This window comes from Ctenocephalides felis, unplaced genomic scaffold (assembly GCF_003426905.1).
Source record: "Ctenocephalides felis isolate EL2017-DRISC unplaced genomic scaffold, ASM342690v1 CF-g0.4_SCAFFOLD_01170, whole genome shotgun sequence".
Taxonomy (NCBI): Eukaryota; Metazoa; Arthropoda; class Insecta; order Siphonaptera; family Pulicidae; genus Ctenocephalides; species Ctenocephalides felis.
This window is the reverse complement of record NW_020537324.1, coordinates 67,953,088-67,965,576: the sequence shown is the minus strand read 5'-3', so window position 1 is coordinate 67,965,576 and position 12,489 is coordinate 67,953,088. Positions and strand designations below refer to the sequence as shown.

At 28.2% G+C, this 12,489-nt stretch overlaps 2 protein-coding genes across 2 annotated transcripts in view; both read right to left on the bottom strand.

Moving 5' to 3' along the window:
• LOC113366418 (RNA polymerase II elongation factor Ell) overlaps positions 1-744 on the bottom strand; it is a 229,826-nt gene extending 229,082 nt beyond the window's left edge. Inside the window, exon 1 of the mRNA XM_026608015.1 lies at positions 375-744. Within this exon, the coding sequence (XP_026463800.1) occupies positions 375-506 (132 nt within the window). The 5' untranslated portion in view covers positions 507-744. The remainder of the gene's footprint in view (positions 1-374) is intronic.
• Positions 745-8,792: 8,048 nt separating this feature from the next.
• LOC113367572 overlaps positions 8,793-12,489 on the bottom strand; it is a 106,739-nt gene continuing 103,042 nt past the window's right edge. The window contains exons 23-26 of the mRNA XM_026609169.1: positions 12,111-12,209; positions 11,173-11,335; positions 10,590-10,716; positions 8,793-9,281 (exon numbers count right to left, since the gene is read on the bottom strand). Coding sequence (XP_026464954.1) covers positions 9,111-9,281; positions 10,590-10,716; positions 11,173-11,335; positions 12,111-12,209 — 560 coding nt within the window. The 3' untranslated portion in view covers positions 8,793-9,110. The remainder of the gene's footprint in view (positions 9,282-10,589; positions 10,717-11,172; positions 11,336-12,110; positions 12,210-12,489) is intronic.

Below are 12,489 nucleotides of genomic sequence, written 5' to 3'. Positions count from 1 at the left end.
ATGTGTAACCACGTGACTAAATTAATTCCTTAATTATTTTTTGTAACTATATAAAGTTTCCTAAATCAGCTGCGAGTTGTAATTAAATATCACAGTATTAGGTTATGTTAAAAATCGTGATCTATTTTTAAATACACTTGTTGACGTGGCGTGGTACAAAAATGAATAAAACTTCGCCCGAAAAAAATCTAGAAATATTATATAAATATCAGCTTGTCTTTTAATCATCCACTGACCGTTCTCAATGATCGGATTACCGAATTATTTCATATAAAACACCAAAATCCGTATAATATGGCGAGCTGAATAAGCGACAGCCTGTTGTAATGCACGAACTGAACAAGATATTCCAAGGGCATTTGAAAAATACTGACCTGATTTCTTTGATATTCCTGAAGAGCACGATATGCCGAGTCGGTTAATTTCACAAATATATATTCTATGTCATCGTTACAACTTTTCTTTGACGATAAACTATATGTATCACCTGGACAAAGTTCCGCCATTTCTATCAAAAAGCTATCACTGTGCGACCAGCTGACGTCGCTTAATCAACACATAAACCATACGTACACTTTTAACCACTAATTCAATAAACTATACTTAATATTTTATTCACTTCTTATTTAAATTTACACATGTTTTTTAGATTTTGAAAAATTATAATGTTAATATAACCTGATTTTAATGCAAAAGAGGAAAAATTGCGATATGTCAGAAGAAAACGGATGGCAGCACTAAACAGTGCACAATACGCGACTGACAGCGCTTCGTGAGATTACGAACAGGTCTACGATCGGATGAACGGCTGAACGAGCGCCGCTACGCCATTGAACGGCGGCCGTTGACATGTGCGAACTACGTGCGGCAAACTTCGCGCCGAACGAAACGTCACTTTGACAGATAGACGGATAACATAACCTTAAAAACACAAGATTGTCAAAAGTAAACAGCTGTGTGTTAATATATATATTTCAGTAAATATATGAATGCATTTTTAAATAGTTGAAGAAATCAAAGCTGCTATCTAATATCGGAAATCAAATATCATGTAATATTCGCTTAAATTAATTAATATCATGCTCTTGTTTATAGCAGCTGAATTAATTGCTTTTGACAGCTTACTAAGGTATACATACCTCATTGTAAACATTAGAACTATTTGATAATGATCACGATTTTTCAATATTTAGCCCAGTCATTATAGTAAGTTCACCTCGGAATTTGAGATACCCAGCTGTAAGTCTGTAAATACTTGTATATTGATACCCTGAAATTGTCTCAAAACCTACATATGGTATTGACACCCTACCATATGTAGGTTTTGATACAACTTTTAGGGTGCTATTTTAGGGTATTTACAGACTTACAGCTGGGTTTCTCGAATTTCGAGATTCTTACCTAAATGGCTGGACTAATTTTCTTTTTATTATTTTATTTTCAATAGCGATCACAATACAATATCCTATGAGCTATTCGGCTTAATTTAATCACTCACTCTTATGAAAGCACATATGAAATTATTGTTCTAGATTTTAAAATATCAATAGTAATATATTAGTGACTATTGTATTTCAATGATATTCCAGTTTTTAAAAATGTTGAACACTGTTTATTTTTTATTACTCTGTCTATAAATTCTATATCATGATAGTCGTGTAAGGCCTTATTGCTTATGAACCAAGGAGCATTAGTAATTTGTCTCAAAATTTTAGACTGGGCTTGTTGTTAACACTATTTCTGATTTCCTCGCACAGCACAACAGTCAGATGCCATAAGTCCGTATAGATTCTATCACAACCTTGTAAATTAATAGTTTATTATCAAGAGATAGAATTGACATGCTTCCAGAAGCCAGTATAGTTCAGCAGTTCGAATATTTATTGTAGTTTTGAATATTGAGCGAAAATGATCCTACAACAGAAGTCCAGTTTTAAAAAATGTTAAACTCTTCTTAATTTTGATACTTTGTCTATAAATTCTTTAATAAGATCGTTGTGTTAGGTTTTATTGATTTTATAGCATCGGTGATCTGTCTTAAATTTTAGACTGGACACACTGCATTAATACAATATTTGATTACTTGCACAGTTGGATTCCATAAGTCCATATAGGTTTCATGACTGCCTTGTAAAATAACTATTTTCCTGGGATGATTTTGAATTAAGTCGTAAAAGCCAGGTTATCCCTGCAGTTCTAATTTTCATAGTTTTTATTTTTGAAACGATATGATCTCTCTCAGACAATCTACTAATGATAACGATTGTATTCATATACAATATTTATTTTCTTGCTTTGCTCAGATTTTCTTCTCAGTTTGATTACATTCATACTAAGCTTGCTAAGTATGTATTAAGGGATACGTTCAATGAAAACAATGAATCAATTTTATAATGATAACGATTATGTTTAAATAATAGTTATCTTCCTTCTTTCTTAGATTTCATTATATTTTTTCTTGTCCGCTGATTCTATTATTAATTGTTTCTGATAGCTTGCTTGGTATACTAAGGAATACGTCAATGAACATAATGAATCAATTTGATAATCAGAATGTTTGTGTTCATTTATATTAGTTCGTTTCCTTCTTTCTTAGATTTCATTCTGTTTTTCTTGTCTGACCTATTGTTCATTAATTTCTATCAATTTTTGTATACAGTCCCTAAATAAAATGAGATACTCCATAAAAAAAAATGAACATATTTGATTATAGTAATGATTGTGCTTATTTATAATAGTTATATTCTTTCTTTTTAGATTTTATTGAGTTTTGCTCAGTTTTTTTACCCGACTGATTCGATTATTACATTCATTATGTTTTAAATAGCCCAAATGACATAGTAAATTAAGAACAGAAAATATTAATACAGTAGGACCCATTTATAATGACTCCAACGTTGATTTAATCACACTACCAAGTTCGATTTTCATTCAATATAGGCTGCCGAATTATCATCATAATTTGTACATAGCAACATTGAAAATAATAATTTGACCATAGCGACATTTTTAATACAAATTATAAAATGAATGAATGAATAAACACAATCAGACAAATTATATTAATAATGTTGCTTGTATGAGAATAATGTATAGATTGAGTGTTTAATTTTTAATTACTTAAAAATTACTTTCTGTAACGCCTGCTTATTATAACATTTTTACTGTGTCCATTCAATGTCATTATAAAGAGTATAATGTTAGTTAAAGATTTATAATTTCCTACTCTTTGTGTGGATTGTTCCTCCAGTCATCACAAATGTTTCTTATTGCCATTCCATGTTAATATTGTGATATATGTGATTAGGCTCGTCTTTAATATTTTGTTATAATTAGGTGTTTGTAAACTTTTATTCATACTATACATTATTCAAACTTTCACAAACTGTAAGGTAGTGTATACATTTTTGATATATATTGGCTATTATAAACATTTATTCAGTTTTTCTTGAACAATTGATTCCATTATTACATTCATTATGCTATAATCAGAACGTATGACATTCTAAATTGAGAGCAGAAATTATAAATATAATATCAGTTAAATATTTTTTTATTCATAGCTTAGATTTATGTTTCTTTGTCATTACTCAGGTTCTTCGTAGTCATTCTATGCTAATATTTTGATCCATCGACTAATATTTAAACACAAACAGTTTATCATAATAACGTTTTGTTAATCCTTCCTTCATAATAAATGATATTCGAACTTCTTGATATTTATTCTTCATTCTAAACATAAACGTTTTGTATGATAAAAAAGTTCTCCAAAATATTATTTCATAAAATTATTTATTACATATTTGGTCATTTGGAATACATCATGTAAATTTATTTAATAAATGTTTTGAATCAAAATACAATCTTTATATGAGTTAGACATAAAGTAACAGAATTCGTTAGAGAAAATAAACATTTTTCATAACGAAGTATATATATATTCGAATGAATTAAGTTTGTTTATCTTTGTCGTGATATGTAGAACATGATCAAAGAATTAGATATGAGCAAAAACTCATCTAATCCTATGAAATATCAATTTTGAGCTTCATACAAGAAATAGTATTATAGGATATGAATTATATTGTTCTGATAATATTTCACTAAACTCATTTTGATAAGTTTGTTTTAGTGAAAACACCTAAAAATCATCATAATAATAATAAACTATGTTTTTACAGTTTTTGACACCAAAAATTTAGGTATATATGTATTGTCACACTGTGAATGATTTAAATATACAATGGTAGTAATGATAAAGTTTTATCTGATAAAATAAAAACTATTTAGAAATTAGTTATCGATGTAATTAAAATAGGAAGGAGCATTTTCTTATGTAATTTATTTTATTAGTTACAGCGTATACATTAATACTTGTATAATAAAAAAAAGTATAGCATGAATTATATAGTTTTATATTGTCTTCGATGGACATATTGCTTCTACGAAGAATCATGAATTATCTACCGTGGTAAGAAAATGCTCCTTGCACTAGCTCGAATAAATATTCTACAACATAAGTTTTCACCAAATATTAAAAAAATTTGGTATATGTAAATTTTGGAATAGATTTGAATATATAATACACTATTTTAAGTATTGTTTTTTAATTATTGTGACAAAAATTACACAATACACTATATAATATTTTATAAAGATTCATTCATCAATAAATGGTGTTTACAATTATTTATAATGTTGCAATTCGATATAAAGATTGTTTTCGCACGATATTAAGTATATACGTTTATTTTTATTTACATATGTGACAAAGCTTTTTATTTTATACGAAATACATGAATATATTCGACGTCATATTCCTTTGCATAAAGAAATTCGATTATTATTTCAAGTTGACACAAAATTTTATTGAAGACAGAGAAAATGAACGATTTGATAGAATTTTCCAGATTACATTATAAATAACAAAAACGACCATATTATTCTAGCTAATTTAATAAAGTTTCGTATATAGTATTTACAATTATTTAAAAAAGAAGTTGAAAAACTTTAACAACCGCAATACTTATGTCCATATCTATAAATATTAAATTGATACACATCTTAACTGCACATACAAAGTATCAAACACCCAAATTTGAGTTCATACAGAATACATATTTATTTATACTTTGAAAATTTCTTAACATGATTTTTATTAGATTTGTTTATTCAAATATATATATTTATAAAAGAGTGATCCTTAAAATACAAACCGGATTATTTTATCACTGTTAAGCATTAACCGAGTATAAGTAATTATTTTATGTAAATTCACTGTTTTACCCAAAATTTATTCAAATATCTTTTCAATTTCATCTAATTATAAATTTTGTACAATTGCTCAAAATTATCAATAACTAATTTTCAAAACGTATATACTAAATTGCTAATAATTTTCTGTTTGAAATATTTAGAAAAAATAATTATTTATCTAACGAATAAAATTATTTATTGTTCTAATTGTAAGTAAACCTGACAACTGTTCTAGAAAACATAATATTTTAAATTTGCCAAATATTTACACATTTAATTAATATATTTATAAAATAATTCCTGCTGGAATATTTCATACCTTTATAGTTATTGTGATATTATTATTATTATGTTACTTTCATATAAAATGTAATTTTTTATAAATTTCTAAAATTTTAAATGCTAATTCCATGCAGTTATTTTGCAAAATTATTATGAATAATGAAAATGATTTGAATGATATGAAAATAAAATATAAACATGTACGATTCGATACTATCAATGTTTATTTTTCGAACTGCTACTAATGCATCGCATTTTTTACATATGTTGAAATGACTTTGTATAATGTCGATAAAATTTAATAAGTACTTTATTTACAAATAGAACAATATAATTTAAACAATTAATGTTGTAACCAAAATTTTTGATAATCGAGGTGTTAATAAAATTTTTGCGCGTTTAGTAATTCAAAATATTTTGTACGATAAGTGTAACCGATAAGTGAAAAAAATTCTTTAAAGCTTTTTCAATTAATTCATATTTGGTTTAAATAGATATACAATTTACTTGAGATAAAAGTAGATAAAATATACGGGTTAATTATCCGATAAAATAAAAATGTTATGGCAATGCTATGTTAAGGACGTATCTTCGTATGAGTTAGTAGTAACAAACTTTCAAAAAGCTATCTATTTGATTGCTACTAGACGTTTTACAAATAAAACCTACACTTCACGTATGTGTTATCAAAGACACATCAGAGATATGCTCTTATATATTTTTTTAAATTTGATATCTATGCCTTTTGGCAGTTAGATTTTATGTGTGAAACGCCTGAACGCACAGCAAGTACATAGCTTTATGACAGTTTGTTACTACGAACTCATACGAATATAGACCCGTAATGTAGCATTTCCATAACATACCAATTTTGTCCGAGAATTGGCTTCTAAGTTTCTATAACAACCCATTTTATATATATTTTCCAAATTGCGAAATATTTCAATCAAAATAAATATTTGTCACCTATATTCCTTTGAATTAAGAAAATAAATTTTTGAAGATTCAATTAACCCTTTTGCTACGAGAGTCGTCTATAGGCGACATTCGCTAGGCCACCTGTGTGTACGTGTGTCGACTATAGACGACGTCCAGTGTATAAACTTTTGCTACAAGAATTATCATTCCCAATTAAACTAGTGACGCATGGCATTGTGCCTTAAGACAAATTAAATGATCAAACATTTGAGGAATAAAAATAATCAATAAACAAAAATTATTCAATAATTAGTAACAATTGTTTTAAATGTTTTCGAATAATTAGTAACAATTGTTTTCGAACTTTCTCGAAAACGAATTTTTTTACATATCTTTACGTTTCAAAATCTTCAAAACATTTTGGCATAGCTTGAAAAAAAAAGGATGAATGTGTGTGTATGTGCGTGTGTGTGCGGATACAATTTTTTGTCGACAAGTTTGCGAGCAGGAATCAACCGTTTTGAATGATTCACAAAACCTTAGATTTGTCGACAAAAAATTGTATCCGTACATACATACGCACACACACACACACTCATACACACTTTCATCCTTTTTTTTAAAGCTATATCAAAATGTTTAGAAGATTTTGAAACGTAAAGATATGCAAAAAAAATTGTTTTCGAGAAAGTTAATTATTAAGAATTCTAAATTGTTATTGTGATATCTAGTTCTTCAGAATTGTAATTTTTATAAATACATTTTCATTAATATAATGATTGAAAAATCTTAAAATATCTTGATCCAGCGGCTTGCTGGCTCGTACAGCAGTGTCACTTTACAAAAAATACTCTCGAAACAAAAGGTTTAATTATCCTAAGAAAATTTAATTTAAATAAAATGCAATTGTTAAAATATGAGTTTTTTTGTCCAATGCGTATGAGTTATGCATGTTCGTGATTTTTTTTATGAAGTTAAAAAATAAAATGAAAAATTTTGTGATTACAATGCAGCTGATTGCTATATGATATATCACAGAGAATATAATATTACATTTTAATTACTTATCGTTAATATAAGACGACACAGGAATTTGTAGCTTTAAAAACTAATAATAATAATCGGTTTTAGAAAGCGGATTTTAATTTTGTTAAAAGCATGAGAGACATACATATCTTTTAAGGCTTGTATTATTATTATTAATATTCATTATTATTAGTTGCAGTAACTATATAAGTATACGAAAGAACTATTTTCACAATGTTTTAGTTAACTTTTCATTGCTCTTAGCACATTTTGGTTATTCTCTAGAATTATATTTAGTAATATGTACAGATTATGAACACAATGAAATGTCTGAGATCTGTTACAGGAAATTACCAAAAATAACACGCAAAATGACACAAAATTGTGCTTTAAAAATCGGATAACACGTTTATTTTAATCACTGAGATAAATGAAATTTATTTTTTACTGACAATAATTATAAACAGCGCTCTAGTAGGTGTTTTAATAATGATTTTTTTATGTCCATATAAGGTTTAAGTACTCTAAAAGTGTTATTTCGGACGGTCTACATATATTTTGTAAATCAACTCCGCAAATTCGTTTATTTTCTTTAAATGTCCATCTTTATGCACTTTTATATTTTTAGCAATCAAAGGCATTTAGGTGCTTTGTTTTGAGTTTTTTTTTATAACGTCTGTTCCATGTTAGCCAAACATATCGTATTTTAATAAATATATGAATCTTTGATTTTTAAAACTAAAAGGTATTAAAACATCACGCCACTTATTATTACTTAAATTTAAATTTCTCAATAAGGAACTAATTCTTATTTTAGCAACATGAGGTTGGGCAAAAGGCGAAGCCTTCTAGTTATATTCTTATAAAATCCTTTTATTCAAACCAATTCTTATTTTTAATTGCTTTAAAATTTTGTTCAAATGTGTTTTCAGGCTACTACAACTGAAAACAATAGCAAAACGAATGCATATTTTGAAATTTTGAAATACTAGTCAGATATATCACACTATATCTTCTGATTTCAGTAATATATTTAGTTGTTTATATTTTCATTTCACCAAAGTTGACTTCGACCAGTTAACTGTGATTGACGAATATATTTGACGAGATATTTGTGTGTTGACGTGTATACCCGTCATATTAAATTGAAATTTTTGAGAAACCAAAATATATTCTGACTTACCAAGTTACTTAGAATATTCTGAGCCTATAAAATAAGTAGTTTTACCTTGCAATTTTTCATCCAATATCTTAGCAGCACAACCTACTCTGTGATTGACGAATATAGACGTCATGAGTTGGTATTGGGACGTCAAAAAACTTTGTGTGGAACCGTTTGATGTGAGCGCCACAGTTAACTGGTTAAAAAACAATTGTTCGAAATTTAAATTTAAAATCATACAAAAACCAAAAGTTGTACGAATTAAACTCTTAGTCGTAACCGAATCAATTTCAATAATATATAATTTAGATTATAAGATGGTTTAGATAATAAGAAGAGTATGAAGTATATTAGGAAAGTTATACCTTTTATCCGAATTATGTAACTAGCAGACTTTACCTTTTGCAACCCATCTTTCATCCAAACACTATATATAAATATCAATTGTCCACTTCACATTAATTGTTCACTGTTGCACAGGCAAAGGATTTTCACTTCTAATGTCTGATTTCAGTTTGACGAATTCTTTGGCAACATCGTCGTTGTTCCTTTGAGAAAGGATTCGAAGTATCGTCCAGCCTGTTTCGTCCATCTGGATCCTCTTACCGAGGGTCAGCCATAGAGCGCAGGAACCGTGCTAGAAAAAATTAGAATTTTAGTATTTTTATATAAAATATGTTAATTTATGAAACTCATCATGGAAGTGGTTGTAAGTAGTAAATCTAAACTTTTATAATTCAACCATTTATCGTAGTGTGGGTATCAAGCAGGCTAGTCATGGTTGATATATTTTATAATCAATAAATTTTATATATTTTTATACAAGTGGAGTTTATACTTTCATATTCATTACTACTCCCACATTGGTGACCCACGACGTTTGAGATGAAGACAAAAAAGGAGTATTTTTTGAGGATTTAAAAAATATAGATTCTGATGCAGCACTATAATCCCTGGTCTTCAGTGACTACTTATAAGGTACGTCCAGTCCTCGGTTCATCGTAGTTAACGCATTTACTACCTGACACCGGACTTTCGTTGGTATGCCCATTTGGTATACCCAGACTTCAGTGTTTATTGCTGACACAAAAGTTAATTCTGAGTCTAGACTTTGGGTCATGAATTGAATGCACTATCAAATGGTTATTGGAATCGCAATTCAACCTCTCCTTGTCCGTTAACTCAACAAATCGTCTTTTGATGCACTAAACTTTGGAACTGCATCTGGTCAAGATGATAACTCTTCAATACGCTCTCCTTCGAATCACATCCGATTCGAGAATCTGATGTATGATCCAAAGGGCTACTGAAGTCGACAAGATTATTTTAATCATTGCAAAAATTTATAATCTTACAGAGCGCCATCTGTTTACCCAAAGTATTACAGAAATTAAAATTAGAAGATCGATGCTGAATCTTACAAGTTCACCAAGACATCGAGGTTCAGGAAATTTACCACATGATTTTTATTTAGAACCATATGCAGAGTATGAAGATGATGGAAGATCGAATTACCTACCATACGGTGGATCTGCTGACGAAACTGTCTCTCAATACTAATAGACTAGTACCACAACACTGCTATAATCTGCTTTCCCACCATATTTTTATAACGTGTTTCCCTGTTTTTTTTTTAACTGTGAGGTCAACACTGGACAGGGAGTGTGTGGGGATCAAGCAGGCTAGTCATGATTGAGAAAACAATTGTACTTGTCATATTTTCATATCGTAATATTTTATATATTTTGAAATTACTTACTTTTGAAATATATTTATAAATTATAATAAAAATTTAAGATGAAAAAATTTACACGGAAGTAATATGTTCCAAGAGCTTTATGGCATTTTTAGCCAAATTTGCAGCAAATTGATAGACATACAATGCCAAGTGATCATATATTAAATAATGAATATAATAATAAAAAACAATCAGAAATAATATTACCTCTTCCAATACTTTCTTCAGTTGCAAAACAGCAACGCCGACTAAGCGATCTTCTCGTGCAAAACAGTAGTCTCGCACACAAATGTGCAACTCGTAGTAATCCAACTGTTCTTCGTTACCGATTATACTACAAGAAATATAATTTTTAGAATATTACGGTTAAAATATATAAATAATGATATTTCAGAATAAATGTAAAATGTAATAAAAAGTTCTTTATTCAAGCATCCATCCAGTAGAACAAAAATTAATTGATGTCAAATTTTTTTGCAAGTCTTCCATTTGGAGTTTGGAATCTTAGTTTAAGTAGTCTGAGCACAAAATTTAAAATAAAATTTTAAAACTTCATATAATGAAATTTATAAAAATCTTTTGAACATAAGCAAGCAATTTAATGTGCCAATTTTTTGCAGAAAATCTAAAGGTTATATACAAAAATGCTCAGACGATGATGATATATCAACAATTTAGAAAAAAACCCTTTTTGAAGATGAAAATGCTTGCAACTGCTTAACAGATAACAACTTTTCAATAAGAATCATTAAGTTTAATAATGTTTTTTTTCGATTAACAATTGACTTACAAGTTGAAAGACTCGTTGAACTTGGGGCTCCAATTGTTGCTCTTGGATTTGGTGGCCTGCTTGCGCTTCTTGTCGGATAGGTGCGGTCCAATCAGGTTCACCTCGACGAACGGACGGAACATACCAGAGGGCACATGCCACTTTAGGTCATTTGCAGCCACCACTAATGGAGTAAAAAAAAAACAATTGAAGGTTTAATAGATTTAATATTATTTAAACAGCGATTAGAACTGAAGGGATTATATAGATGGCAATCCAAACAGCTGTCCCATCTCTATCATATGAATTTTACTATTGCAATTTCTGTAATACTGATGATTCTTTTAATAATGCAGCAATGCCAAGCAAAATTTTCACTTGGAAACATATTATCATTTAAAATGGTGTTATTACTAGGTTTAATATGTAAATAAAACATAATTAAATTCTGGTTATTTTTGCCCAAACAGTTGAATTTTGTTAGATCAGTCATACCTGATTTGACTCATATAAAAAAAGGAACAAGTTCTACTAATAATTTTATAATGAATTAGCTGTATTGTATATGACTAAAAAGCAGTTCTAGTTATTATGTTGTAAAAGAAATCACGTTATTTGACGTAGTTGGTGGTTTATCTGAACTAGAAGCATCATCGAGTGAAATATTCGAGTCAGCATCATTTTTTGAAAGATGTAAGGCTTCACGAAAAGTACAATACTTTGCCTTGAAAATGATAATGTAATTTCCTTGTTGATATATTTCTTATAAAATAATTTGTTAGAATAAATTTAATTTAATATAACCATTATCATAATACATAATATGATCTAAATCTAAAGCTATTATATAAACCAATAATTTAATGAAACGGGTATTATAAAATGTAAGGCTCGTAATATGATTTTTTAGAGTAATTTAAAAATTAGGAAAATACAAGTAATAAATCATATTTTTTTACCTTTTACTGTGATTTTATGTTCACCGGTTCCGGGATGAGTGAAAAGATCAACTTGAATCGAAATTTCACCCACACCACCTTCCTCCGATGTAATTGTATCTAAAAATAATTAAAATATGCATTAATAAAAAAAATAAACTTTGCTCTAAAAATAATACTGTCATTTTCATAATGCTTTATAAACCGTGGGCAAAATTCTATTTATAAATGAATATCATGCAAAATAAATGATGATTACTAAAAGTTACTAGAAAAGTCAAATTTTGTTCTTGGCGTGTTAAATAACATACGATTTGTAAATTACTCATATAATAAAGTGTTAATTAACATAATTTTAAAATAATGTATAATATGATTCTGTTTTAAATATCATTTAATA